This window comes from Poecilia formosa, unplaced genomic scaffold (assembly GCF_000485575.1).
Source record: "Poecilia formosa unplaced genomic scaffold, Poecilia_formosa-5.1.2 Scaffold17, whole genome shotgun sequence".
Classification (NCBI taxonomy): domain Eukaryota; kingdom Metazoa; phylum Chordata; class Actinopteri; order Cyprinodontiformes; family Poeciliidae; genus Poecilia; species Poecilia formosa.
In genome coordinates this window covers 318,436-333,394 of record NW_006799956.1, presented here as the reverse complement: position 1 = coordinate 333,394, position 14,959 = coordinate 318,436, and the positions used below count along the sequence as shown (strand labels likewise).

At 40.0% G+C, this 14,959-nt stretch overlaps 1 protein-coding gene across 15 annotated transcripts in view; it reads right to left on the bottom strand.

Moving 5' to 3' along the window:
• Window positions 1-14,959, bottom strand: part of LOC103134426 (neuronal cell adhesion molecule-like) — a 91,387-nt gene that overhangs the window by 28,871 nt on the left and 47,557 nt on the right. For all 15 annotated transcript variants that reach the window (XM_016668747.1, XM_016668753.1, XM_007546660.2 and 12 more), the window contains one exon: window positions 76-232. In XM_016668747.1, the coding sequence (XP_016524233.1) occupies window positions 76-166 (91 nt within the window). In that variant the 5' untranslated portion in view covers window positions 167-232. The remainder of the gene's footprint in view (window positions 1-75; window positions 233-14,959) is intronic.

The window sequence follows — 14,959 nt, the reverse complement described above, 5'->3', positions numbered from 1 at the left end:
ATTGTTGAAGGTTGCAGACCCCTGGTTTAGACCCTAAGCATTTCCCTGGTTTTGTGGTGTGATGTGTTCCCTTACGGTCTAGTGGGACCTCCAGAGCAGAGGCGAGGTGTCCGAGGATCAACACCAGCAGCGCTGCTTCCAAACTCCTCGTCTCCATCGTCATCATTAAGGGTCGCTGTGGTCTGCCCTTGCCCCTCCGCTGCTCAATCACAGACTGAGGGCACTTCCACAACTGCAAGGCGGAAAAGAAAAGTAGAGAAAGAGAATCTCAGACCTCAAATGAAAGCTAAGGATTTCACAGCACATCCAGTGACAGAAGCTATTAATCATAACACCAAGTTTGTCCTGTTCTGCATCCACGGGAGGGTCAGAGGTGGAACAAGCGAGCTAGTTACATGCACTGACTCTGTGGTTACAGATCGATGTCTCTTGGTGTGCGCAGTGTTTTGCTGGGGGCTATCTTTTTGATGTAGAGCATTCCAATAGGGATCGACAGGAAGCCGCGCGGGCTCATCTCGCTGCACTCATCACGCTGCGCCATTAGGGCTTCGCCTCTGCTTCGATTTCCAAATGCCGGCGGATGGCACGGCCAAAGTTCAGAACAGGGGGGCATGCTTTTCATTCCAACACATTTCACCCTCAGTTTTATCAATGTGAGCGACTGGCAGATTAGGCTTGAGGCAAATTGATCTGCGGCGAGGTCATATTTCTGACACTGGACCATCAGTCTTTCGCGAGACAGCAGCTGCAGCAGCAAATGTCAGGTACGACTGTTTGATAGCTGTTTAATGGAGACAGATGGCGCGGATACCGCAGGTTCAGCTGGAGTGACTGGTCTGAATTTCTTTTAAACAAAGCAATGAGAGATTAATTAATCATTATTTACACAAATTTCTTTCAACACAACCTTTCGGCAAGATGCTACATTTACTGTAACTATGGAGGAAAACAACAGCAACACTGATGTTTTCTCTATGTTTCTTATTGCTAGCGGACAGACGCGGTGTTAAGATGTCACATTAGCTTTCAATAAATGCTATTGTTCTTTGAGACAAAGCAAAAAAAAAAATGAATAACAGCAAAACACAAAAAATAAGAGAATGAATAGAAGAGTGTGAAACAAGCTTTGGTAACAAGTAGGCACTAAAGTAGACCTGACTGCACTCGTGTTGACTTTAGTCTCTGTGGCTACAATTTAACTGGATAAAAAATAAAAAGATTAATTTTCTATCTTTTAATGAAAGTGATAATACCAGTTTTTTATCTTTCCCTCCTGCATGTCTCATCCAAGGCAGCCCAATACTGAAATGTTACAGCTTTAATTACACCACAGACGCACTCATTTTCTGAGCTATTATAAAAGCACGACAGAGAAATTGGTTGGTGACCAGGACTAAATGATTTTCAACCGAATGGACTTTATCTGTGATCGGCTGGTCGGGAACTAGAAAATTCCCGTAATCGGTGAATGTATCATACTTAAGCTCTATGGGACGGAGCTGACAACAACTCGCTTCAATTTCGACTCAAAGTCAGAAAGTTTCAATGTTACTGAGGTGTTTAACAGTAAAGTCGGAGGAAGAAGAGACACGTAAGAAGCTAAGTGGAAGGAAACTGTAATACTCAGTTAATCCCCAAATTATTCACACCTCTGGCAGATTTAGGTTTAAAGTGAGGTTTCAAATTTACCACCATGTTGCTTCTGACCTGAAGTGGTATTAACATCGGGCAATGTTCAAGTCAATCCAGAACTAAATCAGATAGAGTCATTGGAAGGGACTGAGGATTAGTGTGATGGCAAGGAAGACGTCAAACCTGAAAGACTTGGATTTAAAGGGATATTTTTACATTTTTTTCACTGATTATTGAAAAGGGTGAAACAATTACATAATAACATCTTTTTCCATTCAATTGTAAATACAACAAAGAAAAAATTCAACATCGATTCTCTTTTTATGATGTGGTTTTATGATGTTATCTTTTGAGAGCTGCTCATCTCATGTACTATTAGAAAAACAAAATTTTCCAAAGACATTCTTAACCTTGGACTGAACTGTATGAGGACATGTTTGCAATTTATTCAGACTGCGAAAGAGAGCAAGAATTTCAGCAGATAGCAGGAAGGGTGAAATGGGTGCAGCAGGTTGTTTTGTTCTTTGAACACACTGAATGTGTCATGAAACTTGCAGCATTTTGGAAATCTGATTTGAGGTAAGGATCAATAGTTGCAGCTCTTTTAGCAACACTTGCATTTAGGGTGCTAAGCACTAACATAAAACGCTGACAAATAGGTGGAATAGATTAGTAGTTTAAAACGTGAACTCAATTAGTCCTTGCTTTTAAGGCTGAACAAATATATTTTGAATGCTGGTCTTACATCTTCTAATATCATAGCTACTGAAAGTTAATCATCAGTTCAAAGCTTTAGAAAAACCGGAGATAGGAAATTGGCTATCAAATTTTGAACAGTACATCTCTAATTTTATTCAATGCTATTGCAAGGAGCTCATCAGTATTTTGTCTGAGTAAGGGCGCTGTTCTCAGATGAGAATAAAGAAACCGCCTAAAAAGGAGTCATTTTCTATCTTTTAATGACTGCAGAGAGACCTGTTTTTAATCTTTCCTTCCTGCATGTCGCACCCAAGGCATTCACTAGTCTGGTATTAAAATGTCACAGCTTCAATTAGAGCTCGGGCAGGCTCATTTTCTCAACTACCACAAAAGCACATTAGCAAATTTTGGATTTTAATGATGGTTACAACATGAAAGAATCTAATAGAGCCTTTTAGAGGCAGAGCTGTAGATGTGTGTAGCTGTCTTGCCCTCCGGGTTGACAGAACAAGGTTTTAGATGAGGATCTGGTGGAAGTTGTGTCTGGTACCAGAGGCTAAACAGCAAGTCAGTCAGACCCGGATTTGGGAATGGTCCTCCCCGGGGAGCGAATGTGCTCGTTAGCGCTGCCCCAGGATCGTGATACAGTTATGGCCCCCAAAGCTGGTGTCTGGTAACTTGTTACCTTGGGCTTCCACTACAACTCTCTTGGGAAGCTGCGTATTATTCGCCTGGCTCAGCCAATCACAACGCTGCGTTCACAAAAAGGTAGGTCTGGCTTGGGATTTCACACACAAAGATAAGGGGCAGCTTTTCTTCCAGCCCCTTTTGAAGGCTGCAGGCAACGTTGCACAGCCTGAATACACTCCACCCTTCAATATTTATTTTCAACGTACCGTGAGAAAGTTAAAATCAGAGGTGATTTACAAATATTTCATTAGTGAAGATGGTTAAAAGTCTGACTGGGATGTGAGCAATCATTTCCGTAAAAATTAAGTAAAAAAACAAGAAAATCTGCTGGTTCCTGGAATGAAAAGTAGTCAGAGGAAGCATGAAAGTTGTAGGAAGCTTTTTAAAAGAAACATGCATTTTCTGTCAAGACATATCTACAGTTCATTCAGGCTGCGAAAGAGCGAGAGAGAGCATATCTTTCATCATATAGCAAGGTTGAACAGATGTAGCAAAGTTGCTGTGTTTTAACTCTGCTCGCTATTGAACATGCTGGATTTGCAAACATCAGCAGCCTGTTTGAAACCCAAAGGTTTCAGAGAGGATGTACTTTCTCAAAGGAACAGACAAAAAGAAGTAGAATAAAGAAGTTTAAAATATTGGTTTGGCCACATAACTTTAGTTTATGATCTCATTAAAGCTGCACCATATTAGGAAAACACCCAATAAAGACATTGTTAGTTTATGTAGCAGTGGCAGTATTAGTAGCGCCCACATTTTGCTTAGTTTTCTTTTGTTTTCCATCGTCACAATTCCCTACCACTGCCATTAAGTATTTAAGCCACCCACATCTGTTTTATGTTCGGGTATCAAGGGCAATGAGAGTAAATTCACATTCATCCACATTCAGCTTAAATATAATGGCCCCGAAAATATCATCAAAGATTTGTGATTGGGATATTAAACCCATTGCACCTGCATGTAGATTTGATACATAGTGATAAATTGGAAATCAGAATTGGCAACAAAAAATCAGCCACAATAACTTATGTGTCGAATCCTAAAACACCTCAAGCTTATCTGAAATGGAGCCAGCACTCCGTCCAGGATTCATTTCCCAATTTAATGAGGTGTAGCAGCTCAGCTCCAGCCGGTCAGCATGTTTTAGTCTTCATGTGCAGAGTCTGTACTTCCAGGAGTGTGTGACTGTCCGCGTACGGTTTGTGTGTGTGTGATATAATTATCCCTGTGAGCTGCAGTGATACGGAGCCAACCATTCACATCCCTGTCACAGCAGGACAGCAGTGGAAATTCTAGTGGGGCTCTTAAGACCAACAGAGCAGCCAGAAGAAAAAGAGCCCGACTTTACGCTGTTCACATGAAATTATAAAGGATTCATGTTGTTAATTCTTACACCTTCACTCCACCAATATGGTTTGCAGCAAGTTAGAGCAAGACAAAAAGACAAAAGCTAAATACATGCTTCTTAAAGGAGACACAAATATCCTCCTCTATTGTTAAAAGCTCAGAAGCATCCCTTGCTGACAGACAGGAAAGCCAAAGTCAATAAAGCTCTTGCTGAGGCCCAGATAAATCTAAAGTACTGTTTAGGGTGGTGTGCCAAAATCTGTCAGGCGACTGATAAAATCGAACAGGAAATGGCCTCTTAGAACGAAGCATGATAGGTTAGTAACGACAGATTCGCTGATGTTTTTTTAAAAGCTATCTATCAAATAGATTAGGCTGAGGTTGATAAACCCAGCTATTATGTCACTTGGAAAGCTCAATATAGTGAAAACAAGAAGGTAACTTTAACAGAGTCCAGGCCAAAGTCTGCACACACAGTGCCTTTATAAACTTTTCTGTCAAAAAATCATTTTTTTAACAGCTAGATGATCCTAACAATGAACTTTTGCTACTTAAGTTTATTAAAGTGGAAACTGTCTCTTTCCAAAGCTTCTTTTTCCACTTGAGTGAATGAAACAAGGATGTTTTTTTGTTTTGATTTTTGTTTTTTTTTTACTCATCACAGATGCTGTTTTGCTTTCAGATCCCACACATGCATGCACCGCGTTTTAAGAACACAGCTTCTGGGACTAATTAGCATTGAACGCTTACAGTTTTTACTGTTTGTGAATTGCTTTGGTATTCATTTCATTTCCAATAAACCTAGTTATCCTTTAGATAAATCTGCACATTGCACTGTTTTTTAAAGAAGAAGCTTGGGTTTAAACTCAGTCACTTGAGTCATTTGCACTTGAGGTTCACAGAAGCAGATCACACCGATTTACTATTAAATTTCTTAGCTAGTTTAAAACAGGGACATCTTGATCCAATGTTAAACATTGACTCAGGGTTTGCTATTTGGGACGAGATGGAGAGGGAGATTAACATTTCAATAAAATAAATCTCTTAGAAAGGCTTTCTACACCTTTCAATTAATTATCAAGTTAAGGCAGGTTAGAAGAATATTTTAAGTAAAATTTGACTGATAAGTGCAGATATGCATTTTTTTGGGTTGAGTTGAATTAAAATTAACCATGATGAAATTGAATTAACTATGCTGAAGCAGCTTACTGAGGCTGACCTTCAGAAACTTTGGTTTGGATGAATTATATCTCACTGTAAAGTAGGAAGATTGTTCTTCGTCGGTAACCGATTCATGACACTAATGAAATGTAGTTTGTTATTTTACTGAACTTGCAGCTATACTAGCATGATAATATTTTGCTTAACTTCAGATTAGCCTAATATTTGTAAATGACGCAGACTGTTTGCTATCAGGGACCAAAAAAAAAAAAAAAAAAAAAAAAAAAGTTCAAAATAGGAATCAGGAATTGAATGGAAAAGCTGCAGGATTAAAATCTAAACATGTTCATAATTTACAAACCGACAAGATCTGCAGGTAAACCTAAGTAACACTCAGCAACCAAAAACCTAACCATAATTAATGTCAGACAACTGAAATACTGCCATGTTCATTACTGTACAGTGCTGTGAGAACACCTTCATACAGGCCTGACTTATTCTGCCAGTGAAGGAAACACTCCCTTTCAGCTGCCTGGCCTCTCATTCCACCGGCCTCTTCAATTACTCCATTGTCATTTCGCCACAGCCAACTACTTCAACATCCCAAAACTAATTGGTTTTGTGCACACGTCTCAAAAGTACACACACAGACTCAGGGCGGTAGGACTCGTTTGAGCACACAAACGGAGGTGTCAGGGGCTCAAGGACTGAGAATGAAAGTGTAAATGAAAAGCAGTCATCAGGGAAAAGTCCCAACTCTGATCCTGCAAGAGCACACGGCTAATACAATACATCTGTGCTATATGCTAACCTCTAGCAAAGATGCCGCCATTATCTGCGCCACACAGCAAGTGACGCAACCTTGACAGAGTTACTGCTGTTGCATCAAATTTAACATCTCTGATTTAAAAAAGAAAAGCGTGACATTCTCTCATGCCTGGCATCCTAATTAACTCCCATAATCAGCACTATTGATGGCTCCTGCAATCAGAGTTTGTGAAGCTTGATATGGCCTTAATGGAGCAGCAGGGATCCCCTGCAGGCGTCTGAATGGGGAGGTTATAATGACAAGAATGGCTTCATATACGCTGGAAAGTGAAGAGGAGAAAATGGAAACGCCTGGAAGAGTTTGTTTTTTCTGAGGATGTGCCTATTCATGCCAAGTAGCGCATACAGTTGTCTGTGCCATTAAGCAGCCAAGAGGAAGAGGAAGGTTTCTCAAAATGTTTGGCTCTGGAAGGTTCTTTGCTGATCATGAAAAAAAAAAAAAAAACAGGTGGAGAAATGTATGCTGAGGTTTTGTTTTTGAGCAGGATTGTGAATTACGGTGGAGGACGCAAGAGGCTTGGCATTCATTGGCTCTCGCACGCCCTTCTTTGAGCCACTGCTTGATCACAATAGAAATTCCACAAGCTGGCTTCGGTGCGGGTTTCCCCTAATCTTCTCATTAGCCTTTATAATTGGGAAACCATATGCAAATAATTGGTGTGGTTAACATATGAACTGGCATCCTGTTGTTCGGGGCAGACCTCGCAGTTCAGAAATGAAACCGGGCCTTTTATCTGCACTGTACAATGCGAGACAATGAGACATCAGCCATTGGCTCCTCTTTAAATACTGTACTTTGTTTCTGTTCTCCTCTTTCAGCTTTTTCATTTTAGGTGAACAATGCAGTTCAAAGCAGCAAGGGCTTTTATGTAAAGAGATCCCATACACTTTGTTTGTACATCAAAGCTTTTGTCTGAGAACAACATGATCAGCATTTAATTTTTGCCCGTGATGTGGGCTCCATCAGTCAAAATCCAATATGCACTTTGATGATAATAAAAGCTTCCCAAGCCTTTAACAAGCAGTAAAAAAAATATTTTTTTTCTCCCCTGCACACACAGATGTATTAAGAATGGTAGAGTTCTGGTGGAAGAGGTATTGCAGGCACACAACCGTATACTTGCTGCGAGCCTTTAAGGCAAGGCAACCATAATTTATGCGTCACTATTTCTTTCCCCAGTATTCTTGCTGCCAATGAAAATTGGCTGTCATCATGGGAACCGCATGCTCTAATGTTTTTTTTTTTTCTTTTTCCAAGCTACTGAAAAACCAAACACGAAGACGATGTGGCATCTTCAAAACCGTCCCACACCGGCTTCGTAGAAGCACTACAGAACCTCCCCAGATTTCGACACAAAACATCTCTTTGACATCTGGTGCTAATGCAACATGTCCGGCAATTTGTTTAGTTCCCCTCCTTTCAGCGCACAGCCCATTGGCATTCACGGAGCTGCCTCCACATACACGGCAACAACACTCCAGGATTTGCTCCCTGTCCCCTGTGTCCAAATGCTAATCAGCAATGGCGCCGGTGCTTCTGAGAGGGTCTCTCTTTTTAGCATGCAGATGGATGCAGCAGCTCTACATGAGATGGTGTTAACAGAGGGATGCTGGCCTGTTCGGCTTCTTGGGAGAAGAGGAATTATGCTTTCATCTTATGATTGGCGGGGAAAAAGATCGTATCATTGCAAAGTAATTTCTTGAGGCTGCACTGACATGCCCACTGAAGTTTTCTGCAATCTGGCTGCCAGAATTGTTTGAAAGTCATCATGAACTTTCTTATGTTTTGTTTTCAAGACGCTAGACATTACTGCCGTTCTGGTGTTGTTGAGCAACAGTTGTCCAGGTTTTCTGAGAGGCGGTGCAATGGATTACAAGACTTCAGCTGTGGATACTTTTATCACACTTGTCAATGCTTCTGAATGTCACTGGTTCAGAGGGTCAGAAACCGACCAGCGTGTGCTGTGTCATAGAAATTAAAAGTGGCCTATTTTTTGACCCTTCCCCATGTCTGTTTCATTTTATTTTTAACTCTAAGTCCAGTACCTCACGATTTTCAAATAAAGGCTTTTCATTCATGCATGAAAAGGCTGCAAATTTTAAGGAATAAACCTGGTTTTTGTCAGCCTCTAATAGGACACTAACAAAAAAAAACATTTTTAAGTTGGATCTTTAGCCAGTCTGAACTGGGAGCCTATAAGAAAGAGATAATTTATTCTTATTTCTAATCTTGAATCAGAAGCTGTGATATTCTGAATGGTTTCGATGATAACAGTGATTTCTTCACTTTTCTTCTGATTTTTCATCTTCATGAGCTCTCTTCGGGACGCTTTAGCTTCTTAAAAAGTAACATCTACATCAGGCGTGCAGGTAAAAACAGAATAGGTCTGTATATTACAGTTCCACTTATATTGTATTTGAAAGATGAAAAATAGTTTCTGCATCAGAATTATAATTGCCATAGCTGTTAGCTGAAACTTGGCAGTCTCTGCTCGACTAAATGACTTCACAAATTGTGTCTGCTTGAAAGTTTCTCGGGATGAACCACTTATGTTGTCTTTCATTTGACGTCTTTTCTTTTTTGTTTAAGTAAACACTGCAGGTATAGATAGGTCTTGGACAGGGATCAGTAAAAATTAGTTGAAAGCTCAAAGAAAAACTTCAAAAGACCTGAAAGCCTGAGAAACTGCTGGTCAACACAACTTTACAGCTTAAAAGAAAGCAAAGAAGCAAAGCATGAAATGAACAGGGGGAATTTCAGATCCCTTGTTTTTATATCAGTACTGTATGACAGGCTAACTTTGTCTTTCTATCTTTCTTGGTCTTTTAATTCTTTCACTGCCTTGTAATTCAAAACACAGGACGGCTGTTGAACCACTAAGCTAATTAGCCAATACTTTCTTTGTTTTTGTTTTTTATTTCTATGGTATTATTTGGTACGCCCAAAGCTTTTTGCTGGTCATAGTTCGTGGATGCTTTCATCTTCTGTATTTGCATAGGCATCCACATTTTGACATTCATCATAGTTTTTCTCACACTAAACCAGAGCATGACATTATGGACAGAGCTCAAGTTTGCTTGCCCTCTCACATGACTGTTATGGGCGAAGCCATTCATATGCTGAGCAGACATTCATTGTGCTAAACAAATGCAGGAGAGTGAGAGGGATACATGGTGACTGGCTTCTTGAATAGCTAAAAGAACTCTCAAAATCCTCTGCACACAACATCGCAAGACACACTTCAGCTCCTGAAATCTAACAATTTCAAAAAATTCTAAAAGTTTACATAAAACTAATCTCCTCTTAGAAAGCATGCAAATCCTTTAAGACAACAGAAAGAAACTTCCATGCATAATTCGCACTCTAATTTGCGATTCATTTCTTTGGTTTTACAGATCGACAAATGGTAGACAGTGTTTGCAAGCTAAACATAGATACTCCAATCCAATTTTGGCAAGCTGGATGAGTGCAAAATTTCACTCCAAAGGGCACTCTGTATCCATGGCAATTCTCCTAATGCTTTTAGAGCCATAGCCACACACACACACAAAAAAAATAATTCAACTCTGTCACCAAATACACATATTTGGTATAAGAGGGACAAAGAAACAAAACCATTTTCAGCTAAGGATTAATACAGAACAGAAACTCTTCTGTTGAAATCTGCTTGGTCAAAAAAAAAAAAAAGAAAAAAAGCTCTCTCTACCTCCTCTTCGTCTAACAAAAGAAGTATGATTAAAATCTCAGTTTGGCACCATATCTTTACCGGGTGGCTTTCTCTCCATCTGAAAGGTCTCACCACACAGGGGCCAATATGTGGAGTTTATACTGAGCTTAAAGTCAGGGCGATACAAAAAGAGTCTGTTGCACAGGAAGTGCAGCACATGCTCACCACAGACTCAAGAAAACTAGAAGCTGTGAGGTTTTTGTTACAACTAGACTCCTGCGGGCCATGTCAGTAAAAGAGACGCAACAAAGCTGTCTATGGGAATCATACGAGTTACCAGTGAGTGGGGAAAAAAAGTATGTCTGGAACCACACAATTGTATATTGGCTAATGAATTGTGATGATCCAGCATGTAGGCAGTGAATGATTGGCTGTTTTAGCTGTCTGCACTTTGTGTTGTTTCAAAAGCTGCAAGCAGCATGAAGTAACCCTGCATGGACAGTGACTGTGGAGTAATTGTGCAAACTGCAACATTTAATTCACCGGTGAGAAAGTAGTAGCTACTGCTTTACCTGTACAGAACATATATGTTGGCTATTTCAGAACCCAAAATCTTTCTACCAAGATGGCTGACATCACACGGTTAAAGAAGAAATTAGGAACATGAACAATTTGAATTCTTGACTGTTGAATGTCTTGAAGAAAGTATCAGAAAACAAATATCTGATGTATTTTTCTTTTAATACCAGCGACTAGACATTTTTATCATCCTCCACTAGACAATACTGATTTTATTGTCAACAGACATGGCAACCACTGCGCCCAATGCCTCAGAAAGGAAAACAACAATTGGCTGAACCAAAAGTTGCTCCATGATGTCATCCCTTAATTTGCATAACTGCCCATCTGGATTAAAGGTAAAAAAGAGATACAAATCACTGTGAGATTGAAATAAGATGAAATAAGCTTTTGTATTTTTAAATATTTGTTTCTCATACAGTTTAGTTTAGTTCTTTAATTGGTTTTTAACTCTAAGGTCTAATTCGGAACAGACAACAAGCAACAGCAAAACCATTTCTTCCAACAAGCTTCACAATAATAAGTTTTAATTCAACTCAACACCTTATTGCTTCTTTTGTTTGCTTGTTTTTCTCAGCTATTGTTCTTTCCCTCGACAAATCTCCACAGAACATTCTACACTCCTCAGCAAACTTTCTACTGAAGTCTTGCTTCAGAAAAACACACAAGGTGTGACAGTGGAAGTTATTCCCTTGTTGTTGTGGGTGGGGGGGAAAAAGTAAGTGAGAGGCCGCAGGGTTCCTCATGCACACCAGCTACTGTCTGTATTCATGGAAACTTTTGTGTGAAAGTAAAAGAATTAAATCAAAATGGTTTAAAACTTTATACACAGCAGTGATTCTTTTTAATTTGAATATAGTTTAAAGTTATTTGTTTTTAATTCTACGATAATTGTAGGAACCTGGGATAAAACTGGAATTCTGCTTTCAATCTATGTAACATAAAAATTTAAACTTTATAAAAAGCAGAGAGTTTAATCAGCCATCTTGATAGCGAACCCTTTAGTTTCATTAAAAAATATGTATAGTTATTCATAGGTATGCATGGTTTCACCCAGTGTATTATATTGCTTGTGCCCCCACCAGGCTAAGATTACTCATTTATTTAAGTCTTCTTAAAATGTATGCATTTTTAAGACCTAATAGTTGGTGTTGAGGGCTGCACAGTGGTGCAGTTGGTAGAGCTGTTGGCTTGCAGCAAAAAGGTTCTGGGTTCAATTCCTGGCCCTGGTCTTTCTGCATGGAGTTTGCATGTTCTCCCTGTGCATATGTGGGTTTTCTCTGGGTACTCCAGTTTCCTCCCACAGTCCAAAAACATGTCAGGTTAATTGGCCTCTCCAAATTGCACCTAGGTGTGAGTGTGTGTATGCTTGGTTGTTTGTCTCTGTGTTGCCCTGCGACAGACTGGCCACCTGTCCAGGGTAACCCCGCCTCTCACCCGAACGTTAGCTGGAGACAGGCACCAGCAACCCTCCCGACCCCACCAAGGGACAAGGGTGTAAAGAAAATGGATGGATGGATAGTTGGTGTTCAGGTATTAATCTTCTAATCTTTCAATAACACATAATTATCAAGTGATATTTTCAAATTTCCTGTCAACTTTAAACATCTTTTAACTCGAAAACACAACAAGCCGCTGGATGAATGACTACCCTACAGCCCCAACCACCAGGCTTAGCAAGGTTTTTGGGGGAAAACTTTGGTATGAAATGGAAGTGAGTTGTAATAAAATGATAACGGGTGAGTGAGGAAACTTATACAGAGTCAGTTGTATGAGAGACTTTGAGTTTTCACTGCAGGCTTTTTGAAAATATACAATACTATTCAAACAATCATAATAAAAAAAATATTTTTGCACAACACCTTAAAATCGGCAATGCACAATGTTTTCTGTTCTATATGATAAGGAAGTAATTAGATATGTAAATCCTTAAAATTATATAATGAGCTATATCAGTACAAAATGTAATGAATATTATGTATCTGTCCAGATTCCAGCCAAAAAAACAGCTAAATTGCACTAAGTGATGTCAATCAAAATCCAGCTACAAAATCAGAAAAGAAAAGTGACTGCGTGTTCAGACAAGCTGCCACCCGCTCACGGTTCCAGAACATGTAATCTGAAAGTGTCACAAAGCCGAGGAGAAAGTAAGCTGTGAGAAAATCCGCTGCAGGTGGATGGAGCCAGCCAGTTTACAGCTGATGAATGGCACCTCGACATTCACGCCACACAATAGGCCTCTCCTACAGTTCTCTCTTCCTCATCATCCTCCAACAGCTCCTTCCACTCCACCCCACCTGTGTCTGTGAAAGGTCAGCGTGGAGGAGGGTCTTCACCTCCCCTCCCTCCAGTCCTCCAGACCTATAGCTCCCACTCCACAATCATCCCAAACACTGGAGCCTGGTCCCAGGAAACTCAATCAAAGCGGGCTTCAGAGGACTGGAGACCTCTTAAACCCCTCCATTGTCTCCAGAAGGTCTCGCCACACCGCGGCAGGTCCATATGTAACACTGTAAGAGGAGTTGCTCATTACTGCCTGTCCTGGGTTTTACTTTGTGTCTTTTGTATTCCTGCCTGAAAAATCCAGTTGCCCAGCTGGGCCAATAAAAGAGAATACAAGGGTATAGAGAAAAATAAGAGAAAAAAGTAGAAACAGGCAATTAATTTGCTAGGAGGAGGAATGACAAGATGCATTTGTGGAATCTGAGATTGACCTTCTGATATATATATATAAAAACAAGACAAATTGAAACTGTTGTTTGAACTCTGATTTGTCAATATAGGTGTCTTTAAAGGCATTTGTTGCTAATTTCCCCGTCATCCCAGGAGTTAGAGCACTTCCTGACAGACACACCACACCACAATGTGGGTGAATGTCAGAGCAATCCATTATCACATAAAGGAAGCACTATGTAACAGCCCCCTTCTCTTTCTCCTGGCCCCTCCCCAGCTCTTTTCAGATACAGCAGGTGAATACAAATTATTTCCCCTTCGCTGCTTTCCAAAAGGACTCACCATCCAATTTTAGACAAACAATAGTCCTTTCAAACTGTGAGAAAATCAAATTGTAGGTTTTTTTTTTTTTTTACTATTGTCGAAGGAAACAATCAGGAATAATACCAGAAGTGAGAAATGGAAGAGATGGGTTTTTTTCCCCCCTAATATGTTATACATTTGTGTTTTATATCTGCAAATGACATAAATTAGTTTGTACAACTGCTAAATTGCAACAAAGTATTTTAAAAGCCCTGAATCAAATGTTCTCAGCAAGATTAGGTGAAGTGTGTATTTTGTATTTCCTAGAAATGCACTGATAAATCAAAATCTGTCAATTTTAAGATTAATTGGCCTAGACCAGTGAGGGTTCAGTCAGAAAATACCTAAAAGTTACATTAGCAACATATTGAAAGAGGCTTATAAGGCAGAGCATGCTGACCAAATATCTGACTCGGTGCTGGGCGGTTTGCAGGTTTCCTTAGATGTTTAGCCTGATTAAAGGGTCAATTATGCACAATTAAATCCACTTTAGAACCAGGATTCACCCAAATACACAAGAAGAAATGCAGCACGCCACCTATTATGTTAATAATGCGTACCTCCAGCACTGATCCAACCATTTGGGAAAATCTGAAGGAGCTTTGATTATATTAGCTTTAACCTTTACCAGCCTATTTTCAGGAGGGATGTCTTCTCAACAAACACATTTATCTGCTTTACAACTCCAGGTGAAGCAGACAAACCTGAAAAAAAAAGAAAAAACGTCTTCTTCACTTCAGATGTCCCTTCCAACGGATTTAGAGGGGACGTAGAAACCTGCTAAGCAAAAATGAAACAACAGGGAAAATACTGCCTCCCTTAAGCAGCAAGCAGATGACCCTATTTCATTTGAGTTGCCGGATTCATGAAATTAAAGAGGGTTTTGGAGATTAAAGAATAAAACAGGAAATCTCTGGTGGGAAGTAGTTGAAACCAATTGCTGGCGCCTCACCGAGACACGTCCCTGTACGTCTCATGGGTACGAACGATCGAAGAGATTGAGCAAAGCGTTCCCACAAAAAAACTCTCTTTACAGTCTGTGAAACTCTTTTTGTAAGTTTACACGATAAAGTGTAAAAAAAAAAAAACACACACACACACCTGGGACCTAAAGTATAAAAAAAGGCTTCAGGTTGTATCAGCTTTTCTCCAATTTGTCTATCACTGAGACAGTCTGCGCGAGCGGCGCTTTGCCCAGGGGGCGTTGCAGCTCAGACAAACACAGCTCCATCCCTAAGGATCATCTGACCCCATCAGAAGTAATGGCCCCAACACAAACTGCTCCATCAGCCCTCGTAAGTTAAGTAGTGATTCCAGAA